The sequence below is a fragment of the Bactrocera dorsalis genome, chromosome 3 (assembly GCF_023373825.1).
Source record: "Bactrocera dorsalis isolate Fly_Bdor chromosome 3, ASM2337382v1, whole genome shotgun sequence".
Lineage (NCBI taxonomy): Eukaryota > Metazoa > Arthropoda > Insecta > Diptera > Tephritidae > Bactrocera > Bactrocera dorsalis.
Genome location: NC_064305.1, coordinates 65,667,621 through 65,687,493, shown reverse-complemented (window position 1 = coordinate 65,687,493; position 19,873 = coordinate 65,667,621). Strand labels below are relative to the sequence as shown.

Sequence of the window (19,873 nt, the reverse complement as noted above, 5' to 3'; positions counted from 1 at the left end):
TACTAGGCATAGAAAAAGCCTGCGAAATTCTATTAGAAAACCACTTTGGCTTGTTTAGGATTACACTTGGCTTGTCTTCACCCATTACAAATTCCAGCATAGTTCACAACTGCACTAAGCTCAATAAAAGACAAGCTCCAACTAAACTTGATCTGGGTTCTCGGCCACAGGAACATTTTCGGTAACGAAAAAGCGGACTAGTTGGCAAAGGCAGGAGCTTCCTAAACGAATCCGAGGCGGAGCTAATACCAAGCCCGCTAGGATAGATCAAAGAAGAGATCAATAGACAATTTCAACAATTTGCAAATAACACGTGGAAAAACATTACAAAATCGTCATAACTAAACAATTATGGCCAACATATGATAGGAAAAGAACCAACGACTTATTAAATAGGTCAAGAAAAAGTATTTACAGAGTATTAGCTACCACAACAGGGCACTGGCCATTTGGGGAACATGCGTCCAAAATGGGTATGCCCTACAACGACATCTGCAAGGAAACAATCTTCCACTTTCTCTACGAATGCCCAGCACTAGCACAGATCCGACATAAAACACTTTGAATCCATCAAGCACCAAACCTTGAATGGATTCCCACGGACATAAGTAGTTTCATCGAAACCTCAAAATGGTTTGAGGGAGAAAGTGAAACGTAATAGTAGATACAGGAGGTTCTACGAATAGTGTATCAAAATGGCACATCAAGTGCTAATTGAGCCCGATAGGACTGCACTCCTACCTACCTACCTACCTACCTACCTTGGGTGCCGCATGTTGTTTGTGTTGTTGTTTTTTGTAAAGTTGAACTCAAAAGAGTCTTGTGAAAAGTGGCTGTCCCAGTTCTTCGCAAATAAGGAGGGGAGCTTCTAAGAAGGGGTATTCTGCATTTGCCATTTAGATGGAAACAGATTAGCGAACAAAACGGTGCATATTTGAACTAAATCCGATCACTGTAACACTTTTTATAAAGAATTGAATAAAGAGCAAAAAGGCGAAAGGAAGATATTTGACAACCTAATATATCAGGCTTGCTAGTAAAGTGCGTAAGTTTTTTTGCTTTGGAGAGATTATGTTAATCTGGTAGGCCAATCAGCCACGCATAGACCAGATTTGGTCCTTTGCGATACCAGATAGAGTTTATTTGCTAGGTCCAAGAGGAGTAGTCATCCTTTGGAATGTCTGCGCTTGACGCGAATTTTAACAGACTCTGGGCTCACTGTCGATATTTCTCCAGCGTCGGGACACCAGATGCTTACAGCGTAGTCTTGCCAATGCGAGACTAGTGCATAAGGATGCATCATTTTTTTCCCTGGTGGTCTGCTTTAGACATTTTCTGGAGTCTTCTCGATCTGTCAGCCCCTTCCTACGAGCTTGTGTTGCCACTAGACAGTGACAAGCTGATATTCCCATCACATTCCTGCAGTCTCTTCTATCGAGTGCCAATAGGAATTTTGTGTACTTCCGCTCTATCGTTTTGTGCATGACTTTTGAAGTTTTGTACCCAGGTAGCTCGTTCCATCGGCTTTTGATTTTCTTTACCATTCTTCTGTCGTTATCGTCGTATAGAAAATGCATGGGTGTCCAATGTTGATCACGGATGTTAGCCGTACATCATTCTCCTCAATCTCTCTCACTTTTCATTGCTCTCGTTGCCTTTATGGCCTGGCACCCAGTAGAAGTGAAGTTGCTTGCTTCTGGCAATACTTTCCACCGCCGTCCTGCTTCCGAAGACACTTCTGTTGGATATGCGATACGAGGTTATTGTTTCGTTGCCTTGATCTGCCTTGACGTAGATGTTGACTCTGGAATTGCCTGCTGGTGCATTAGATGAAAACTCTGCGGCTTTCGCAATAGCAAAGACCTCAGCTTGTAATATACTGCAGTGTTCCGGCAACTTAAAAGTCTGCCTTATGCCTAACTGTGCACAGTGTATTCCCACACCAACTCCATCGAGTCATCCGAAGAGATGTTTAGAGTGTTTCACGTAGCTAACATACCGCCAGCGATATTTTTCTATGTTTACTTTGAAGCTTATTTCCCAGTTAAAAAGTGGGATCATGTAGTCGGTGTTTGCCCAACTGCCATTACCCACCGAGCTATGTCCGTAGGTTCTATATGTAAATTGTCTTGCTGCCAATAGTCATCCCTCCGATTTTGCTGATAAGATCCAAGAGATCTACATGTAGCAGCTTTAGTACCAGTTCAAAATCCGCCGTTGGAGTTGTCTTTAAAGCTCCCGTTATGCACTGCGCCGCGAGCGTCTGAACCCAGTTCGCTGTCCTAGACTGGTCCATGGTATTTGGTTCCCATTTATCGAAGGGAACCTTGTTAGAGGAATTTCGTGCTTTCTTGTGAACAAAAGCAGATTCGTTTTCTACGGGTTCAGCCCCAGACCCACTTGCGATGCACATTTCTATATTGAGAGTAGTGGCCATAATACTGCTAATTGTCTGCAGACACCTAAATAGTGTGTTGGACTTTAAGTTCCATTACCAATTCATTTGAAAAACGGGGAAAATGTGTTCAAAAGTTTACTCAATCTAGACTAAACTCAAAAAAATACATATTTTTTTTCTATTCCATCAACTGAATAATGTTTTTTAAAACCCAAAAGTGTACTTTAAGGCAAAACATTGTTCGATGTATTGAAAACCCTCCACTGGCCAAGCCCCTTAATGCATTACACGGCAGTGGACAAAGCGATTTGCACTATGGAATGCAGTTAAGAACCCAATTTGCATACTATTTTCGATTTGCACTTAGAATTTACCGTAATAACATTTCCTTTTAATTTTGACGCACCCGATTTAGAAATGCAGCAAACTCCTTATGTGACTATAAATTACAGTAATAAATGGAAATGGCTGGCTCACAATATTTACGTATCTATCTGCACATACATACCTATAGATATTTTAAAGGCATGGAATGCAATAACCTTCGGACAAGTGCGTTGTAAATTCAAAAAAAAAAATATATATAAGAAAAAGCGTTAACTTCAGCTGCACCGAAACTAAAGGGAGATCCATTTCGAGGCTCCCTACTTTTTTAAAGAAAAAACACAGAAACTTCAAATTTAATGGAAAATGTTTATTATCATTCGAAGGAACATTTTTTGGCGCTTATTTTTTTGAAGATTATCTCTCTCAAATGTTGGCCGCTGTTGTTTTTTTCATGAAATGGCAACTCTTGAAACTCTTCAAGTTGTTCTTCGCTCCAAATGCAGCTTGTTGACATAACCCTTGACCCAGAAATGTGCGTCATCGTTGAACAAAATTTGGCTCAAAACCTCGGACCTCTTGGAACTTTTGCAGAGTGCATAGAGGGATGCGATGCCGCTTCGGAAGGTCGAATGGTTTTCAGTAAAATGCGGCAAGCCGTTCCATAATCCAGTCCATAATCCTTGTTGCTGCGAACGGCGCTGAATGGACTCTCTACGGTCTTTGTATACACTCTCAGCTACGGCTGCTATATTTTTTTCACTGCGTGCTGGACGTGGTCTGTTCGATTGAATATTATCCAATATTAAATGACGGGTCTCAAAGTGTGTGATGGTGTTGGTGGTGAAACTATTGATGTTATGCGTAAACTGATATTTGCAATATATGTGATGTGACACCTGAATAGGCTCTCTCATCTCAATCAGAGTGGCATAAGTGCTTCAACATTTGGTTCAAACGCGTGCTAAAGTGTGTAGATCTTAATGGAGAATATTTTGGAAAACAATGCATTGATTTTCGATGGTTAATATTTCTTTTAGTGATCTTATCTCGAAATACATATATAAGGCAACCCTCGTATGTGAAAGTACCTAAGAGTACTTAGATCTTAAGCTGTAACAATGAGCATTAAAACTACTTACTAATAAGTGTCGTGTAAATACTTTAAACTATTTACTTCCTTTTAAATTTCCTCGGAAACTTTTGAACTCAAGATTAATTAATAGAAATTTAGTTAGTTGGAGTTATTTACTCTGTGGACAATAGTGAACGCGAGACACCTATTCGTAAAGTTAAGGGATATCGGATATTTTACTCCACCACAAAAAGCCATACAACCATATAAATGGGTCATGTGAGATTCAGGATCAAGACTAATGAGGTACGTATTAGCCTATATAAGTACCCTAACTACAAAAATTAGTGATTTGTGAAGTTTTGTCTTGTAAAGTCACTTCAACAGGGCCGATCATTTAAGAAGATCGTAGGAATGTAGAAGAAGATTTCCTTAATGAGTTGAAAATGATCTTTGGTATCATGATCGGTGGATCATGTGTGTTTAAGCTTGTATGGGTTTTGCACTGCCGAAGATTTTATGAAAATTTTACAACTGCATGATCTTTGGGAAAGATGGTGGTGAATTGTTGGTGACATAAATCTGCAAAAAAAATGTTTTCAGACCAACTCAGAACCCCACGCCGGAAAGGCATTGTTGTAAATTTCTTACGCCCCGCTCTCGTTCCCCGATATCCTGTTTCCGGAGGTGATTGTTTATATCCTTTCATTTGGAGTATAAAATTCAACGTTAAAAAAAACAATCCACACATACTTGCAAATCTAAATACTTTACAATTTTTTCGTTCGCTACTGTTGTCTTTAAAGCAAAACTTACACACAGATGGCGCTGTTGGACAAGTGTATACGCAAACCACACACCAAACAGTCACCTGCAAATATATTGTGTGACATACACATTTAATATGCCTAATTAATAAATTTAAATTTTGTGAGCAATTTCGTCGCATTTCAATTTTTGTATAGGTGGCAACACCCAAAAATATTTAAAAAGCTAGCTTTCTAAAATCGCTGCATTTGATACGCACATTTTAGTTGTCCTTAGCGTATAATTATAATTTTATTAGAATAAAAATTTTGAATAGGTGGCAACTACAAAAAATGTTTTAAAATGTTTCTTTCCAAAACTATATTCTATGATCCGCACATTTTAGTGTTTCTCAGCCTATATTGATATAATTTTAAATAATTAAAATTTTTAGTAGGTGGCAACTCCAATATTTTAAAGTCAAAGAAGGGGACCGCCTTTTTAAAGTCGGCACTAGCAAAAATCTTCTCGAAGCCTTTTTAGTTTAATGCCTCTATTGTTCTCTTTCATTTATGTTATCAAATTAATTACATTCAATTTTTTCATAAATGTGGCAACCTTTCCAAAAACCGTTTCAGAATTTTTTTTTAAATTAATAAACTTTTTAGGTTATATTATCTTATAATTAAACTTTGCTTCAAAAATCTAAACAATTGGCAACGTTTCCACATATGTATGTATGTATATTTAAAAAATTTTTCTTAAACTTTATCTATTCGATACCTGTAAAACAATTCTGTTTTCAAATTTATTGTAATATTATTTTTTTTAAACCTTCTCTCATCTATTTTTAGCTAACATCAAAATTACATTTCTAACATTTTTTCGAGTATAGACAAGCTTAGAGTTAGTAGTTGAGAAGGGTTACCACCTGTTTAAAAAATTTTAATCAAAAAAATTAAAAAAAGAATTTAATTCATTAAAAGTAAATATAGGGTTACTGTATTGTCAATGTTAGTTAAAAATAGTAGAAAAGGGTTGCCACCCGTTAAAAAAAATTAAATCAATAAAAATAAATTTTAGGAAAGTTATAGTGTGAATCCATTCCTAATATTTATTTTTTCGAGTATAAATAAGCTCAGAGTTAGAAGTAGTTGAGAAGGGTTGCCACCTCTTTGAAAAAAATTAAATCAATAAAAATAAAAATAAATAGTAGGAAAGCAATAAAACAAAATATATGGAATGCTGACATTACAGTTATTTAAAAATAGTAGAGAAGAGTTGCCAGCTGTTTGGCAAAATTTGAAATCAATACAAATAAATATTAAAAATATTATAATGTCAATGTTAGCTAAGAACAGCTGTAAAAAGTTGCCACCTGTTTCAAAAAAAAATAGTTTTTTGTTATTTCTTAATCTCATCAACATTTCGTCACGAAATTTCCAAACATTTGGCAACCCTCAAACATTTTTACTTTAATCTCTTTGGATATAACAGCAAGCGACCCAAAAAGCCATATACAGATCGTTTCATTATTCAACTCTCTTACCAAATCAGCGCCTAAATGAATAAAATAACAACAATTTTACATTTAAATTACAAAAAGGGCCTTTTATTATTATTTATTATTTGTATTCCATTGAAATATTTGCATACATTTGTATATTGCTTAGATTAATGTATGTATGTATGTTTTTTACGGTAATTTATAACGGCAAAAGAATTTGCGCGCTTCATAACTTCATATTTGCTGATATAAGTATGTTTGTATGTAGTTATACATAGCTTAAGAAAAGAAAAAACAAAAACAAATATACAAACACTTCAATTACAGTTATCACTTATAATTTAATGAATTTTTGCGAAAAATTTTGATACAATTTGATTTATATTAATTCGGCAATCACTTTGCCAATGCGTTGACACACATTTCATATGATAATCGTTGTGGAAAGGACTACACGTCGTATGAGTAATGCAATACTGGGCTACTTAGTGTTACGATATATTCTCAATCAATTTTATTTGTATGCATGTATATATGTATTTGTATAATTTTTTATGCTTTTATTGATAAACATTTGATTTTCGCTTCTAATTTTGATTATGAATTGTTGATTATTTTAATTTTTTTAATGAAATTGTATGTATGTATTTTAGCTTATACATAACTACAATATAAGTATTTTATAATAATTTGTGCTTCCTTTTGCATTTTGGTATTTGTTTTGTTTGTTCTCTACTTTTCTGGCGTCGTTAATTTCATGCATTTTGGCTTCTGGGTGGGTTTACACTATTTACCGTTATTGTTTTCGCTATAGTAAAAATAGTCACTGACAATTTGGCATATTTCACGGCTGTACAAATTAAAGTTTGGAAAGGAAGTGGTTTTCAGAATTTTTATATTTTTATTTTTATTTATTAAAGTAGTTCACTTATGCATAAAAGTGTTAAAGGAAAATCTGGCAACGTTCATTTTGCATATTTTTTTTTTTGTTTCGAGCAATCTTATTTAGGTTTCAAATAAATTTCTCTTTTCAAAAATATGAGATTGATTTATAGCGCGCTAAAAATGTGTTCAGCAACGTTCGGTAACATAGACCTTGGCAGTGGCTGGAGCGTTCGATCGTCGTACAGCGACGGAGACTATGATACCAATGGCGACGAGTACGATGCCCAATGCGTTGATTATGTAATGTTCGATTTCCGAGTTGCGTGAGCTGTGAATGGGTGGCGAAGGTATAAATGAGTTATTAAATTTAAATTAAAGTAATTTATTATTATTTTTAATTAAATAAATATATAAATTTAATAATAAAGGGCATGAGACTTAGTAGTAATGAGAGTAATTTACTTTGTTTCTGAAATATATAAAGGAGAGCGGAACCTTGTAGATAATAAATGCTTAAGCTGTATTCATGCATATATGTTAGGGTGAACCTCAAACGTGAGAAAAACTCTTGCTTCAAATATGTTAATCCAAACTCTATATCAATCCTTCTAGGAGGATGGAACCATGTGTAGAAGTCCAGACAAGTGAGAAAAGTTCTCTGAGCGCCTTTCCTTTAATAAATGGTTCAAACAGCTCATGACGTAGCTCTGGTCGTAGACTAAGTATCCTCTGGGTAGCCAAAGAACATCCGTTTGTAGGCGAACTGAAGTGAGAAGGCAATCCACCCTTCCCCAATGGACTGATACGACTAGGTCCTTGTGGCATTATAAAGGACCATAACATCGTTTTGAGATTCATAGTGGAAAAGAGACTCTGGCGCCGAGTTCCACCGCATTCACCCCGGTGGTTGAACGTCTAACCAAAATCCGCATCAAAGCGAAGTTCTTCATCATAACGCTGATTTGTGCCCACGCCCGACGTAAGAGAAGGACAATGTGACCAAAGATGAATTCTATGAGCGCTTGGAGCGCACCTAGGAGGGCTTCCCCCACCAAGATGTCAAAATTACGCATTGCGACTTTAACGCTGGGGTGGGCAAAGAAGGTATCTTTGACACAACGGTGGGTAAATTCAGCCTACATGATCGCCAAATGGGTTAAAGCTGATCGATTTCGCCGGGGCCCGAAATATGGTTCTCTGTAGTACTAGATTCTAGCATAAGAAACTTTATCAAGCTACCTGGCTGTTTCCGTATCGAAAAGCCACCAACCAGATCCATCATGTTATGATAGATGGAAGACGCGTCTACAGTGTTTTAGATGTGCGTACGCTCCGTGGTCCTAACTTTGACTCGGATCACTATCTTGTTGTAGCCAAGATACGCACCCGCCTCTGTGCAGCAGACACAAGAAAGGTTGGACGCCGAGAAGCTGCAATCACAACAGACAGCCGAACGATTTTCTACTCGACTTGCACTCCTGCTCTCTGAGTGTACACAGCAGCAACTCGGTATAAGAGAATTGTGATAGTTGAAGAGGAAAGCGTGACGCATTTACAGACAAAAAGCGAGAGAGACCGAAATGGGTGAGTACTAAGAGCATGACGAATTAAGAGCTTTTCATTCAAAGGAATGTCAACATAACAGCTCAATTGAATTACCTTTGGTTATTGTGAAAAAAGGGATAAAAAAAAATTCGCGTGTCGGTAAAATATTGCTATGTATGATGATATTTGTGCAAAGTGGATGCCGGTCACTTTTGGCTAAAACCAAACGATGAGCTGATGATTCGGCTCAGTGTTTGGAGATGTTCAGGCCTAATAAATCCTAGTTTTTTCGTCGATATGTGACACTGAATGAAACATGGCTTCATCACTTCACTCTGCACACCATCAACCCCATCCAAAGTGTAAAAGCGCAAAAGTCGCCTAGCAAGGTTATGGCATCTGTATTTTGGGATGCGCTTGGAAAAATTTTTATTGATTACCTTGAAAAAGGAAGGACCATAAACAGTGCCTATTACATAGGGTTGTTGGTTCGTTTGAAGGACGAAATCGACGAAAAATGGCCGCATTTGAAGAAAAGGAAAGTGCTGTTTCACCAAGACAATGCACCGTGTCACAAGTCAGTGAAAACGATGGCAAAAACCTATGAATTGTGCCTCAAATTGCTTCCCCATCTACCCTCCTTATATGGACTCCGCGACTATATTCTCAAGAGAATGCTCGCTTGGAAGAAATCTTCATCCAATGGAAAGGAGAACGCTGAAACTGGGGCCTATTTTGAAGCAAAGGACAAATCGTACTACAAAAATGACATCTTAAAGTTGGATGGTCGCTATAATCACCTTTGAAGGGAGCTTTGTGGAACAAAAAAAAAAACGATTTTTTCCAAAAAATTTGTTTTACTATTGTAGGTGGGGGACTCTTTAATTGACCAGTTACATTGAAAATACCTAATGGTGCCCGCAGAATGAACACTTAAAGCTGAGCCGAGCGCAAATACCTCACTTACCCAGCATCCGAATTTACGCTCGAATCGGCTTTGAGTGGCCCCCTAAGCCCTACTTACAATTAAGAAGTTTCGGAATAAATAATTTACACCCGAAACTATATACAAATTTATGTATGTATGTTGCGACAATGCTGGAAATGACATAAGAGTTCATAAGAACTGTGTTGACATCTACTTGATTTGATCAGATTTCGACATTCGCGCATAATTGCGATACTTAAATGTAGATAAAGATAATCTCAAAGCTTACCTCAAAACGGCATTGCCCGCATTCTGGCGCTCATATTCCACCAACCCAGTGATGCAAGTGGCAATTGCCAACATAAAATTCACCAAGCCGAAGCTGGCGTGTATCGGAACCATAATGCTGCGGCACTTGTAGGTGCGATTCTCACAGCACAGCAACACCAAGAAACTGCAAGAGACCAAATAAATAAAATCAGCACAGATAAAGCCAAGCTGAGGCAACACACAGATGTGCAATAGAAAAATATACGAAATTTACAACAATAAAATATATAAACTAAGCAACGGATGATGAATAATTACATGGGAGTGTTGTGACAACTGTAGGAGTACACCATGTTGCACATACATATTATACTTGCAACAAACTGCGCATGTGCACATACGTTCATACCTGAAGAAGCCAACAACGAACTGCAAAACGAACATTCCCATGGTGACGAAGCCCAACCACGAATGCATACTGTAGAAATTCACTTTAGGCGGCTCCGACAAATTGTGCGAATCGAAGACGGACAGAAATCCCAAAGCCACACACGGTATGGCGCAGGCGTGAAAGAACATATGAATCAGCTTAACATAGATGTGTTTCAGGCAGCGACATAGGCGGTACAGCAAAATTGCTGTAGAGAAACAGAGAATGAAAAAGAAAATATTAAAAAATGATGAAGAAGAAAATTAATTCAACAAAACTACAAACACATGCACAAACAAAAAATTACACATTTTCCACTTACAAAATCCCGACAGCGTTATGAAGCCCGCCACCATTAGGGTGGGATGCAAGTTGAACTGCAAAGCTGGATTGTCGGACCAAGCGAAGCCATCGCGATAGAATAGTATCCAGAAGAGCGTGAGTATCAACACACCCACCAACAAAATGGTGGAGAGTATAACGATGAGCAAATACTCGAACCATGAGCCACAGTTCCAGTCATTCTCCGAGTCCTCCTCGTAGCGCCTAAAATACATAAATTCTCGTATTATTTGCAATTAAATCAAGTCTCAAATCTATGTTTGGCATTTGCATGTTGTTGTTTTTTTATATTTGTATATAGAAGTTATTAATTTATTTTTGTTTTTAGGCAACAACCGTCTGCCATTTGAATACAACCGTCTGTAATTGGCCTCCGCCTCGGGTCGCCGCTTTATTTGGCGATTCAACTCTTTCATAAACTCCTCATTAACCGTCATCGTCATCGAATTCTGTTCTTTAACTTTTTTCCGCTTCAATCTCATAGAGCAATTATATCAAATGTCTGCAAAGCGAGAAAATGTCAATAGTTTTTTGTTCAGCCCCAAAACGAAAACGATTTCGTTGCCTGCTGAAATTTGCTTAATTTATTTTTTTATGTATTTTTATGTATTTTTTAGTATTGTTTGTTGTTATTTTTTGAAAGCTGCATAACCCCATTTAAATTTTGTTAAAAAGCAAACGCTTAGGAAAACATTTGCAATGCAATTCTTGAAATTTTTTCGTAATTTGACGAGGGCAGTTTGATATGTCAATGAATTTTTTTCTTGCGGTTTTTAAGATTTTTTTTTTTTTGGAAAACAGTTTTCTCTTAAATATCTTATGTTTTAAGTCGTAGTATGTTCTGCATTTCAAAATATATTTTTGCTTCTTAAGAATGAATTGGACCAGTGTGGCTATAGACTATCTGCAATATAATAGATTTTTATAATGCTTCAAATCTTGGAAAAGACCCGTGAAAGGAAGATCAACACAACGCGCCCCTTCGTCGATTCTAAAGCCGCCTTCGACAGCACGAAACGAAACTGCCTCTATGCCGCTTTGTCTGAATTTGGTACCCCGCAAACTCAATACGGCTGTTTAAGCTGACGTAGAACAACACCAAAAGTTCCGCCAGGATCGGAAGCACCACTCAACACCATTCGATACTAAGCTAGGTTTCAGACAACAATAATATCAGTCTTGAAATCCAACGCAGAGTCACTTTTGCCAACAGATGCTACTTCGGACTCAGTAGGCAATTGAAAAGTAAAGTCCTTTCCCGACGAACATAGTCGGCTTTAGGAGTGTTCGAGAGGAAGATGGGGCGGAAGATATATGGTTCTTTGCGCATTGGCAACGGCGAATATCGTAGACGATAGAACGATGAGCGACATTGACAGAGTTCAGGGAATCAAGTGGCAGCGGCTACGCTGGGTCAAGTCGTCCGGATGGAAAAGTACACTCCAACTTTTAAGGATTCAGTACCCGGCGGCAGAAGCAGAGGAAGAGAAAGATATCCACTCCATTGGAGAGATCAGGTGGAGAAAGAGCTGGCCGCAATTGGCACTGCGAATTGGCGCTAAACAACGAAAAGAAGAGACGACTGGCGCGCTATTGTTAACTCGGCTATAACAGCCGATCCGTAGACAGTGGTGTCTACGCCAGTAAAGTAGAAGAAGAATTGATATTCTCGTATTTCTCACAATAAACGCTTAATTCAGTGAGGAGTTTTGAAAGTACTTTAAATCTCTCACGGCAATGGTTGGGATCCTCGATCTCGGAAAGAGAATATTTTCACAAGCAAGAAAAAATTTATAGGGCTATCGATTAGGTTCTGTTAAGAAATCGATTCTAACATGGATCTCATTTAGACAGCTTAGAACGCTGGTCTGTCGGCTATTTTAAACTCCTATATAATACAATATATAATAAGACCCTTATAAATCGACACATCGCTTTGAGCCTAGCACAAAACTTTTGGGACGGCTAATACCAAGTGCGAATATGTCTTCTTCTTCGCCGATTATAAAACTGCAGAGATTATTCCAATTTAGTCTTGCAAAAGCTGGACAACAGAGGAAAAATGCCTGATTTTTTTTAAAGAGGGTAATATAACTTTGACAACTAGCGCCTAAAAAGATAATTAGCATAATTGTATGAAATCTATTGGACAGTGCCCCCTACGATTGCGGTGAGATAAGATCTGATCACCTACCTTCTACTCTACGCCAAACGGCTGGTCGTCAATTCGGCTATCTTAGTCTCTCCCGAAAGCATAACAGATGTACTATAGATGTAGAGACAAAAAATATATGGGAATTGGATATCAGAAAGAACTACTCTTGGCTATAATAGCTACTTTATAGTACCTATAGTTTTTAAGTGATTAAATATTTTATATTTTTAATTAAAAAAAAACTCTTAACTGCTAAATTTGAAGACTAATAGAGAACAATCTAAACCAGAAGAACAGATTTGAGCTTCGGAAATCATATTACGAATAGTGAGATTAGCAAGTCAAATTTCTAGAGATTTTGAGATTCTAATTTGACTCTCTTTGGACATCATTTTCAGAAATGTTATCAAGTGAAAGTACTGTGTCGTAAATAGATCTCGGTTACAGTCTAGTTTGAGACGGCTATGGTAGAACTTCTCTTTAGCATTTGGTGTATGGTTAAATCACTTTCATAACCTAGGTCTCAGGAATAAGACGATTTAAGCCAAAACTGTTTAAATATTTTTTTTTTTCAATCGTCTAATAACATTCCATGAGTCTTATAAACTCATTTTGGTTTGATCTTCCCTTTTTTGACGCGTTGAGCACTAACTGTCAATGTCATGAAATTTATAAAAAATATATTTTTTTGCATAGTCGAAATTCCGAATTTATTATTACATTTTTTAAATTAAATTTTCCCTTTACCCTGGTCACATAATCTTTATTAACTTCTTTCTATCTCAAAATGATAACACAAAAAATCACTGATATACCAAACTGTCCTCTTGGTTGCCATAAAAGGGTTACTTATCTAAGTACAACCATATTCTCAAATTAAATGAAGTTAAAACAGCTTTAATGCAAGTTGAACAGATGTTTCCAATAATATTTAAAGCAGCTTAAGCTGATCGGAGCGGAACAAAAACGATAAGCTTTCTAGCGGCAAAGGTAGATTCTAGCAAACGTTAGAGCAGAATGATGTAACGGAATTTTAAGTGATCCCTTGTTTGTTTTAAAATGCTCAGTTTCTTGGTAAATATGTGTGTATATTGTATTACGTACATAACTATATAATTGCATAGTGTTTTTACGAATATATGCAGGCAATTATTTATAATAACTAATTTCAATCCACGTATGTAAAATAATAGATTTAAGTGATAGCCCTTTTTTAACAGATCACGCGTGAGTCGTGTCAAGCTGTCATATAATTTTTGTTCAATAATGTTTGGCGTTTCATCGTGTAAGCACTTACGCCTGAACAAAGTTTACAAATCATTCAATTTTATTACGAAAATTCACGTTCTATAAAGAATGTGTGTTCGCACGCTTCGCTCTACTTATGGTCAACATAATCGGTCTACTAAGCGTACTGTTCACAACACCATCGCCCGTCTTGAGGCCCAGCATTCATTATTGGATAAAATTCGACCGAATAGACCACGTCCAGCACGCAGTAAAATAAATATACCAGCCGTAGCTGAGAGTGTACACGAAGACCGTGAAGAGTAGATTCGGCGCCGTTTGCAGCAGATTTCAAATTCAAAATGTACAAAATACAGCTGGTGCAAGAACTAAGGCCCCTCGACCTTCCTAAGCGACATCACTCCGCTCAATAGGCCCTGGAAAAGTTCCAAGAAGATCCGATGTATTCGAGCCAAATTTTGTTCAGCGATGAGCTCCATTCATGGCTCAATGATAATGTAAATAAGCAAATTGTCACATTTGGGACGAAGTGCAATCTTAAGAGATTCAAGAACTGCCATTTTATCTAGAAAAACACCAAAAGTTGGGTGTGGTTTGTCGTCTGGTTGAATCGCTGTTCCAAACTTCTTCAATAATGCTGCCGGTGAGAACGTAAACGTCAATAACGATCATTATCGAACCATGATAACCGATTAATTGATTCTCACACATCGCATCAATCAATGGATTTACTAAAAGAACAGTTCTGTAAGCACATATTTTTACGTTTCGGGCCAGTCGAGTGGCCCCCAAGATAGTGTGATACTAGAATTTTTCCCGAGGGGATATATAAAATCTAAGTATATGCTTACAATCCCGCTTCGATTTAGGCCTTGGACCAAAACATTAAGCGTGTCACTCGCCAGTTAACTGTCGAAATACTCAACGAAAGGTCCACTTGAGACGTAGCCACGGCCAACATTTGAAAGAGATAATGTTCAAAAAATAAATACAAAAGAACGTTCTTTCGAATGATAATAAATATAATAACATTCCTCATTAAATTTGAAGTTTCTGAGTTTTTTTTTTAAGTAGGGAACCTCGAAATGGATCATGCTTTATTATGAGCGACTTTCAATTAGCCACCACTAATGTAGAAGAAAATGAAGTGCTATGATCGCTTGCTATTCTACCTCTATTTTTTTATACCAGTTTATTTGATTTGTACCAGTTATTGTTCGATTCGTCAATCACCTAAAATAACCAATTATTATAGAAAAATATTAATATTTCTTCCTTTTACTTCAAAATTTTTCTCCTCTGAGCCATTTTTTCGTCACCACAATTAATAGTTAGCCTTAGTTTTTATGCCAGCATATATATACCTACTGTTGTTCGCCGGCTGGGAACTCTTTATTGGATAATTGTTCATTTAAAAATCTTTCGAATTATGCATAATTACAAGACAACTTCAATTAGATTACAACTACAACAACTGCATTTAAATTTCCCTAAATCTTACTGTAACGAATGAAGACACAAATCAAATATCAAAATGCTCATCCACTCATCCAAATGACTGAATTTAGCTTTCACACATACCAACACACATATTTCTAAGAGCACAGACATACTAATATACATATGTACATATGTATACAAATACATGCATATTAGGATGGGTTAAGAAATCGGATGTTATCTTTCGCTTTATATGCTGAAAAATTAGTTGATAGACACCTCTAGAAAGGCTCATATTTGGAGCCCTTAATTGTAAAATTCAGAAGAAAAAACGTTTTTTTCTTTAAAGTAATCCATTTTAAACATTTTATATTTTAAATAGAGAGCCTTTGTTAGAGGTGCCTATCAACCATGTTTTTCAGAGTACCAAGCGAAAAATATGTATATATTTTTTGACCCACCCTAATGTATGTAGAGTATATTCTCAGATAAATAGTATTTGTAGTCTAGTAAATATAGTGCCGCTTAGCGTAGGAACTCGAGCTTTGGAATTCTTTCAAATTATGAGTCTTTTGTGTATGGCTTTAGAAGACAAGTCTCGGGAAAATATTAGAATTGCTAATTGACAGCTGAAAGAACAACTTGTGGCATGCACATATGACAGCAAATAACTGTATATATGTACATACAAATGTACAAACATACATATGTTGATGTGCTTTGAAATGTGTTTACCATTAAAGTGACTTCACAGCAAGCAGAACTTGCTTGATTCGAGCTTCATATAAATCTTGCTCAATTGACAACGCCGTGATGCAGATGCTGTGTGATGTCTACGAGTAGGAGTTGTGATGGTCTATAACGATCTAGATAAATGAATCTTTGTACATACAACCCAAACAAATTTTTGTATTTACAACTAAACTAATACATACAAAGATAAATAGCAACAGCCCTGTAGGAAAAAGAAAGTGAGTTATGTTAGTAGTTTCTTAATATGTCGAAGTTTCTGGTATTTATCGGAAATCAATCGTGAGCTATGTGGGAGTTATTAAAGAACTCTTTAATCGACTAATCAATCTTAATTGGAAAACTAACATTGAAAAAGCGAGCAAATAAAGCGCATAAGATCGGTTGAGAAGTTCTCGCTAACGACTTTAAAAACACAGTTTCGAGAAAAACGCGTTTAAAGACGGGGTCCCCTTAAGTCATGACCGACTGAAGCGCTCAATATACTTCTGCATGAATTGACATAACAGCATAAAAGAAATAGGAGACTGGAACAGGAAGGATTATTCATAAAGCATCATCCTCAATCAACTAAACCTAACTAAATCAGACTCCGTCCTTCGATTGTTAGATTTCAATAGCCAATCTCGGGTGAGGATACTCTCTTGACGTGATTAGTGAAGATAATTAGTAGGGGAGTATGATACAACTTCTAAATATACAGCGGGGGTACAAAATACATTACGGATTAGAAGCTGGTGTATACTACAATGATCGGGACATCTTTATCTCTCTCTATCCTCTCTATCCGACTACCAAACTCAGCCAGCATGTTCCAAGCGGAAGTACTAGGCATATAACTACAGGAGGATACAGAAAGTAAGACGGCAGGCCAGTCGACATTGCTGGTTTTGTCGACGACACAGATTAATTGCAGCATAATCAACAATTGCAGGAAGGATTTAAGCTCAGTGGCGGGTCAACATATGGTTAACATATTCGGTCTGCTGAGCGTTCTACTGGCAACACCATCACCCATCTTGAGACCCAGCATTAATCTTGAGATCCATCTTGAAACCCAGCTCAGGATTATATTCAACCGAATAGATCACGCCACCATAGAGTGAAAAAAATATAGCAGCCATAACAGAGAGTGTGCAGACAAGACCGTGGAGAGTCGATTCGGCGCTATTCGTAGCAACTCGTACTGACGTATGGAACGACTTGACGCATTTAATTCGAGATCTTAATTTGGAAGCGTAAAAAATATAGGCTGTGCAAGAACTGAAGCCGCTCGGCCTCCACAAGCGACGTCGCTTCGGTTTTGGACTCTAGAAAAATTCTATGAAGATCCGACCAGGGGTAATTCTACTAAAAATTATTGCTACAGAATATTTCACGGCAATACAATAAAAAATAATCTGAATGAAATTTACATGAATTACAAATGTTCAAAATTCTTCTGAGAACTTTTAAGCATCTGCGAGCAACGAACTTTTAAACCACGTAAGTCATCAGTCAGCTGACTTAAGATCGAAAAACCTTAAAGGGTAGCTGATTTTGTAAGTACCAGCGATTCATTGGCTGCTATGTTGTTGCAATTGTTCGCCACTTAGGTGGAAGTTCAACACAAAATTGTGATTTTCTAATTGAATTTAAATCGTAAACAAACGAAGCAACTACAACTACTTAACGCACATTAGCCTAGACAAGGAATTTGCTTTTATTTTTGTAATTTTGTTTACATCGTTAGTTGCTTGTAATGCTGCGTTAATAGGACGTGGAATGAGGAAAGTGAATTTTTATGGTCCAAGTAAAGTAAATTACAGTAAAATTTCGAATTCTTGAAAGAACGTTTCGCTTTAATTTGTGTCTACGATTAACTTAGTATTCTAGCTACAAATGAGCACTCGTTTTGTTGTTATTAGGAAAATTAAATGATTCGCAGACATAAAGTGTCAGATTAAAGCAGTTAATTGAAAAGGAAAATAGATTACTGAAAGATGAGCGAGTCTTCAATGGAATTTAAACTGCTGTTTAAGTGAATTCAAGTGGATATTAGGTTAGATTATGGATACCTAATGAAATTTAATACAAGTTCGAAGAAAAAATTGAACATTTGTCAAATACTGAGGGCTAATTTTGACTATACACAGACATACGGATTTGGCATAATCGACTGATGAGCTCACGACGCTGATCAGTTAGCAATATACAGTCCCAATAAGAAGTTGATTGAACCAGAATTAAGCCTGGAGTAATTGAAGAAAGTGGAGAATGAAGCCATGTGTAGAAATTCACGCAAGTGAGGAAAGTTCTCTGAGCGCCATTCACTTGGGAGTGGCCAGTAATGATTTTTCATATGACTTAAGCAGCTCCTGACTGTCGGTCTTAGACCAAGTATCCTCTGGGTAGTCAAAAACCATCCGTTTGAGGGCGAGCTAAAGTTAGATGGCGAAACATCCCTCTCCAGGGTTGTGCAGTATACTTGGGACTCGCCATTTAAAAACACACTCCCAATGAAAATGAAAAAACAGTCTCAAATGAGTGACCCTCCTTTTAATGACGACCACCGCAAGCGTATTAAGGCCACCTCTTCGTCGATTACAAAGGTGCTTCTGGCAGCACGAAAGAACTACCTTTATGTCGCTATGTCTGAGTTGGGTATCCCCGCAAAGCTAATAAGGCTGTGTAATATCACGTTGAGCAATACCAGAAGCTCCGTCAGGATCGAAAAGGACCTCTCCGAGATGTTCGATATCAAATAAAGGTCCAGTCTACTTTTGGAGAAATTAATTCGAGCTGCAGAACTTAATCGTGTAGGCACAATCTTCTATAAGAGTGTACAGCTGCAGGCGCACGCCGATGGCATCGACATCGTTGGCCACAACAGCCGCTCCGTTTGTTCTGCTTTGGTTGGACAAAAAAGCGAAAGAAATGAGTCTCGTTGTGAACGAAGGACAAGACGAAATATTTCCTATCATCAAACACACTGTTGTCGTACTCCCGACTTGGCTTGGAGATATTAACACCAACAACAACGTTAGCCTCGAAATCCACCGCAGAATATCTCTTGCTATCAGGTGCTCCTACGGGCTAAGTAGGCAATTGAGAAATAAAGATGAAACAAGACGAAAAAAGACCAAATTCTATAAGTCACTCAACATCCCCGTCCTGCTATATGGTGCAGAGGCATGGACGATGACGAAATGATGATGAGTCGGCGTTACGAAGATTTATCGTAATTTTGCACATTTTTACTTCTGAAGGGTATTCTAGCTGTGGTGCAACCAGAGTTCGCATTTTTTCTGTTTTAGGTAATATTAATAATAAAAATAATAATAATAATAAGTAGCAATGTAAGTATGTTGTGTTTAAAAATTTTGTAAAATAATTTATATATTTTTAATTGTGATTCATTACATTTTTACAGTCATAAATTCGGTTATAAGAGCTCTGCTGCATAAATGTATGTCTGGGCAATAATAACTGCATAAATATGTGGGTATGCCGAGACTCAATATACATATGTACATAATGCGCTCCACTGAACAGATGTTTAAAATTCATAAATGAAAGTGAATTGAAATATTCCACAAGTGTGATATCGAATTTTCGTGCCGATGTTTTTTTTTTCATTTAATTATATTGTTGCATGCGTGAGATCACTGCCTTCGTGTCGTCACGAACATATGTAGACTCTTTCATGTATGTAAATATACCACATGTACACTAGTATTGGTAAGCATATTAAGCCTGCCTCCCGCGCGAAGATACGCATGCGCAATAATTCATAAGCGCCAGTGAAGGGGGCGGCCGGCGCCAATTATAAATTTCCATATTTCATCTC

At 37.1% G+C, this 19,873-nt stretch overlaps 1 protein-coding gene across 9 annotated transcripts in view; it reads right to left on the bottom strand.

Moving 5' to 3' along the window:
* Positions 1-6,127: 6,127 nt before the first annotated feature.
* LOC105233847 (plasma membrane ascorbate-dependent reductase CYBRD1) overlaps positions 6,128-19,873 on the bottom strand; it is an 85,515-nt gene continuing 71,769 nt past the window's right edge. For 7 of the 9 annotated variants that reach the window (XM_049451105.1, XM_049451113.1, XM_049451108.1 and 4 more), the window contains 4 exons: positions 10,432-10,655; positions 10,089-10,317; positions 9,699-9,863; positions 6,128-7,264 (listed from right to left, as the gene is read on the bottom strand). In XM_049451105.1, coding sequence (XP_049307062.1) covers positions 7,123-7,264; positions 9,699-9,863; positions 10,089-10,317; positions 10,432-10,655 — 760 coding nt within the window. In that variant the 3' untranslated portion in view covers positions 6,128-7,122. Of the gene's footprint in view, positions 7,265-9,698; positions 9,864-10,088; positions 10,318-10,431; positions 10,656-10,808; positions 10,954-19,873 lie in introns of all 9 variants that reach the window. The other 2 variants (XM_049451106.1, XM_049451107.1) reach the window with 1 other exon arrangement.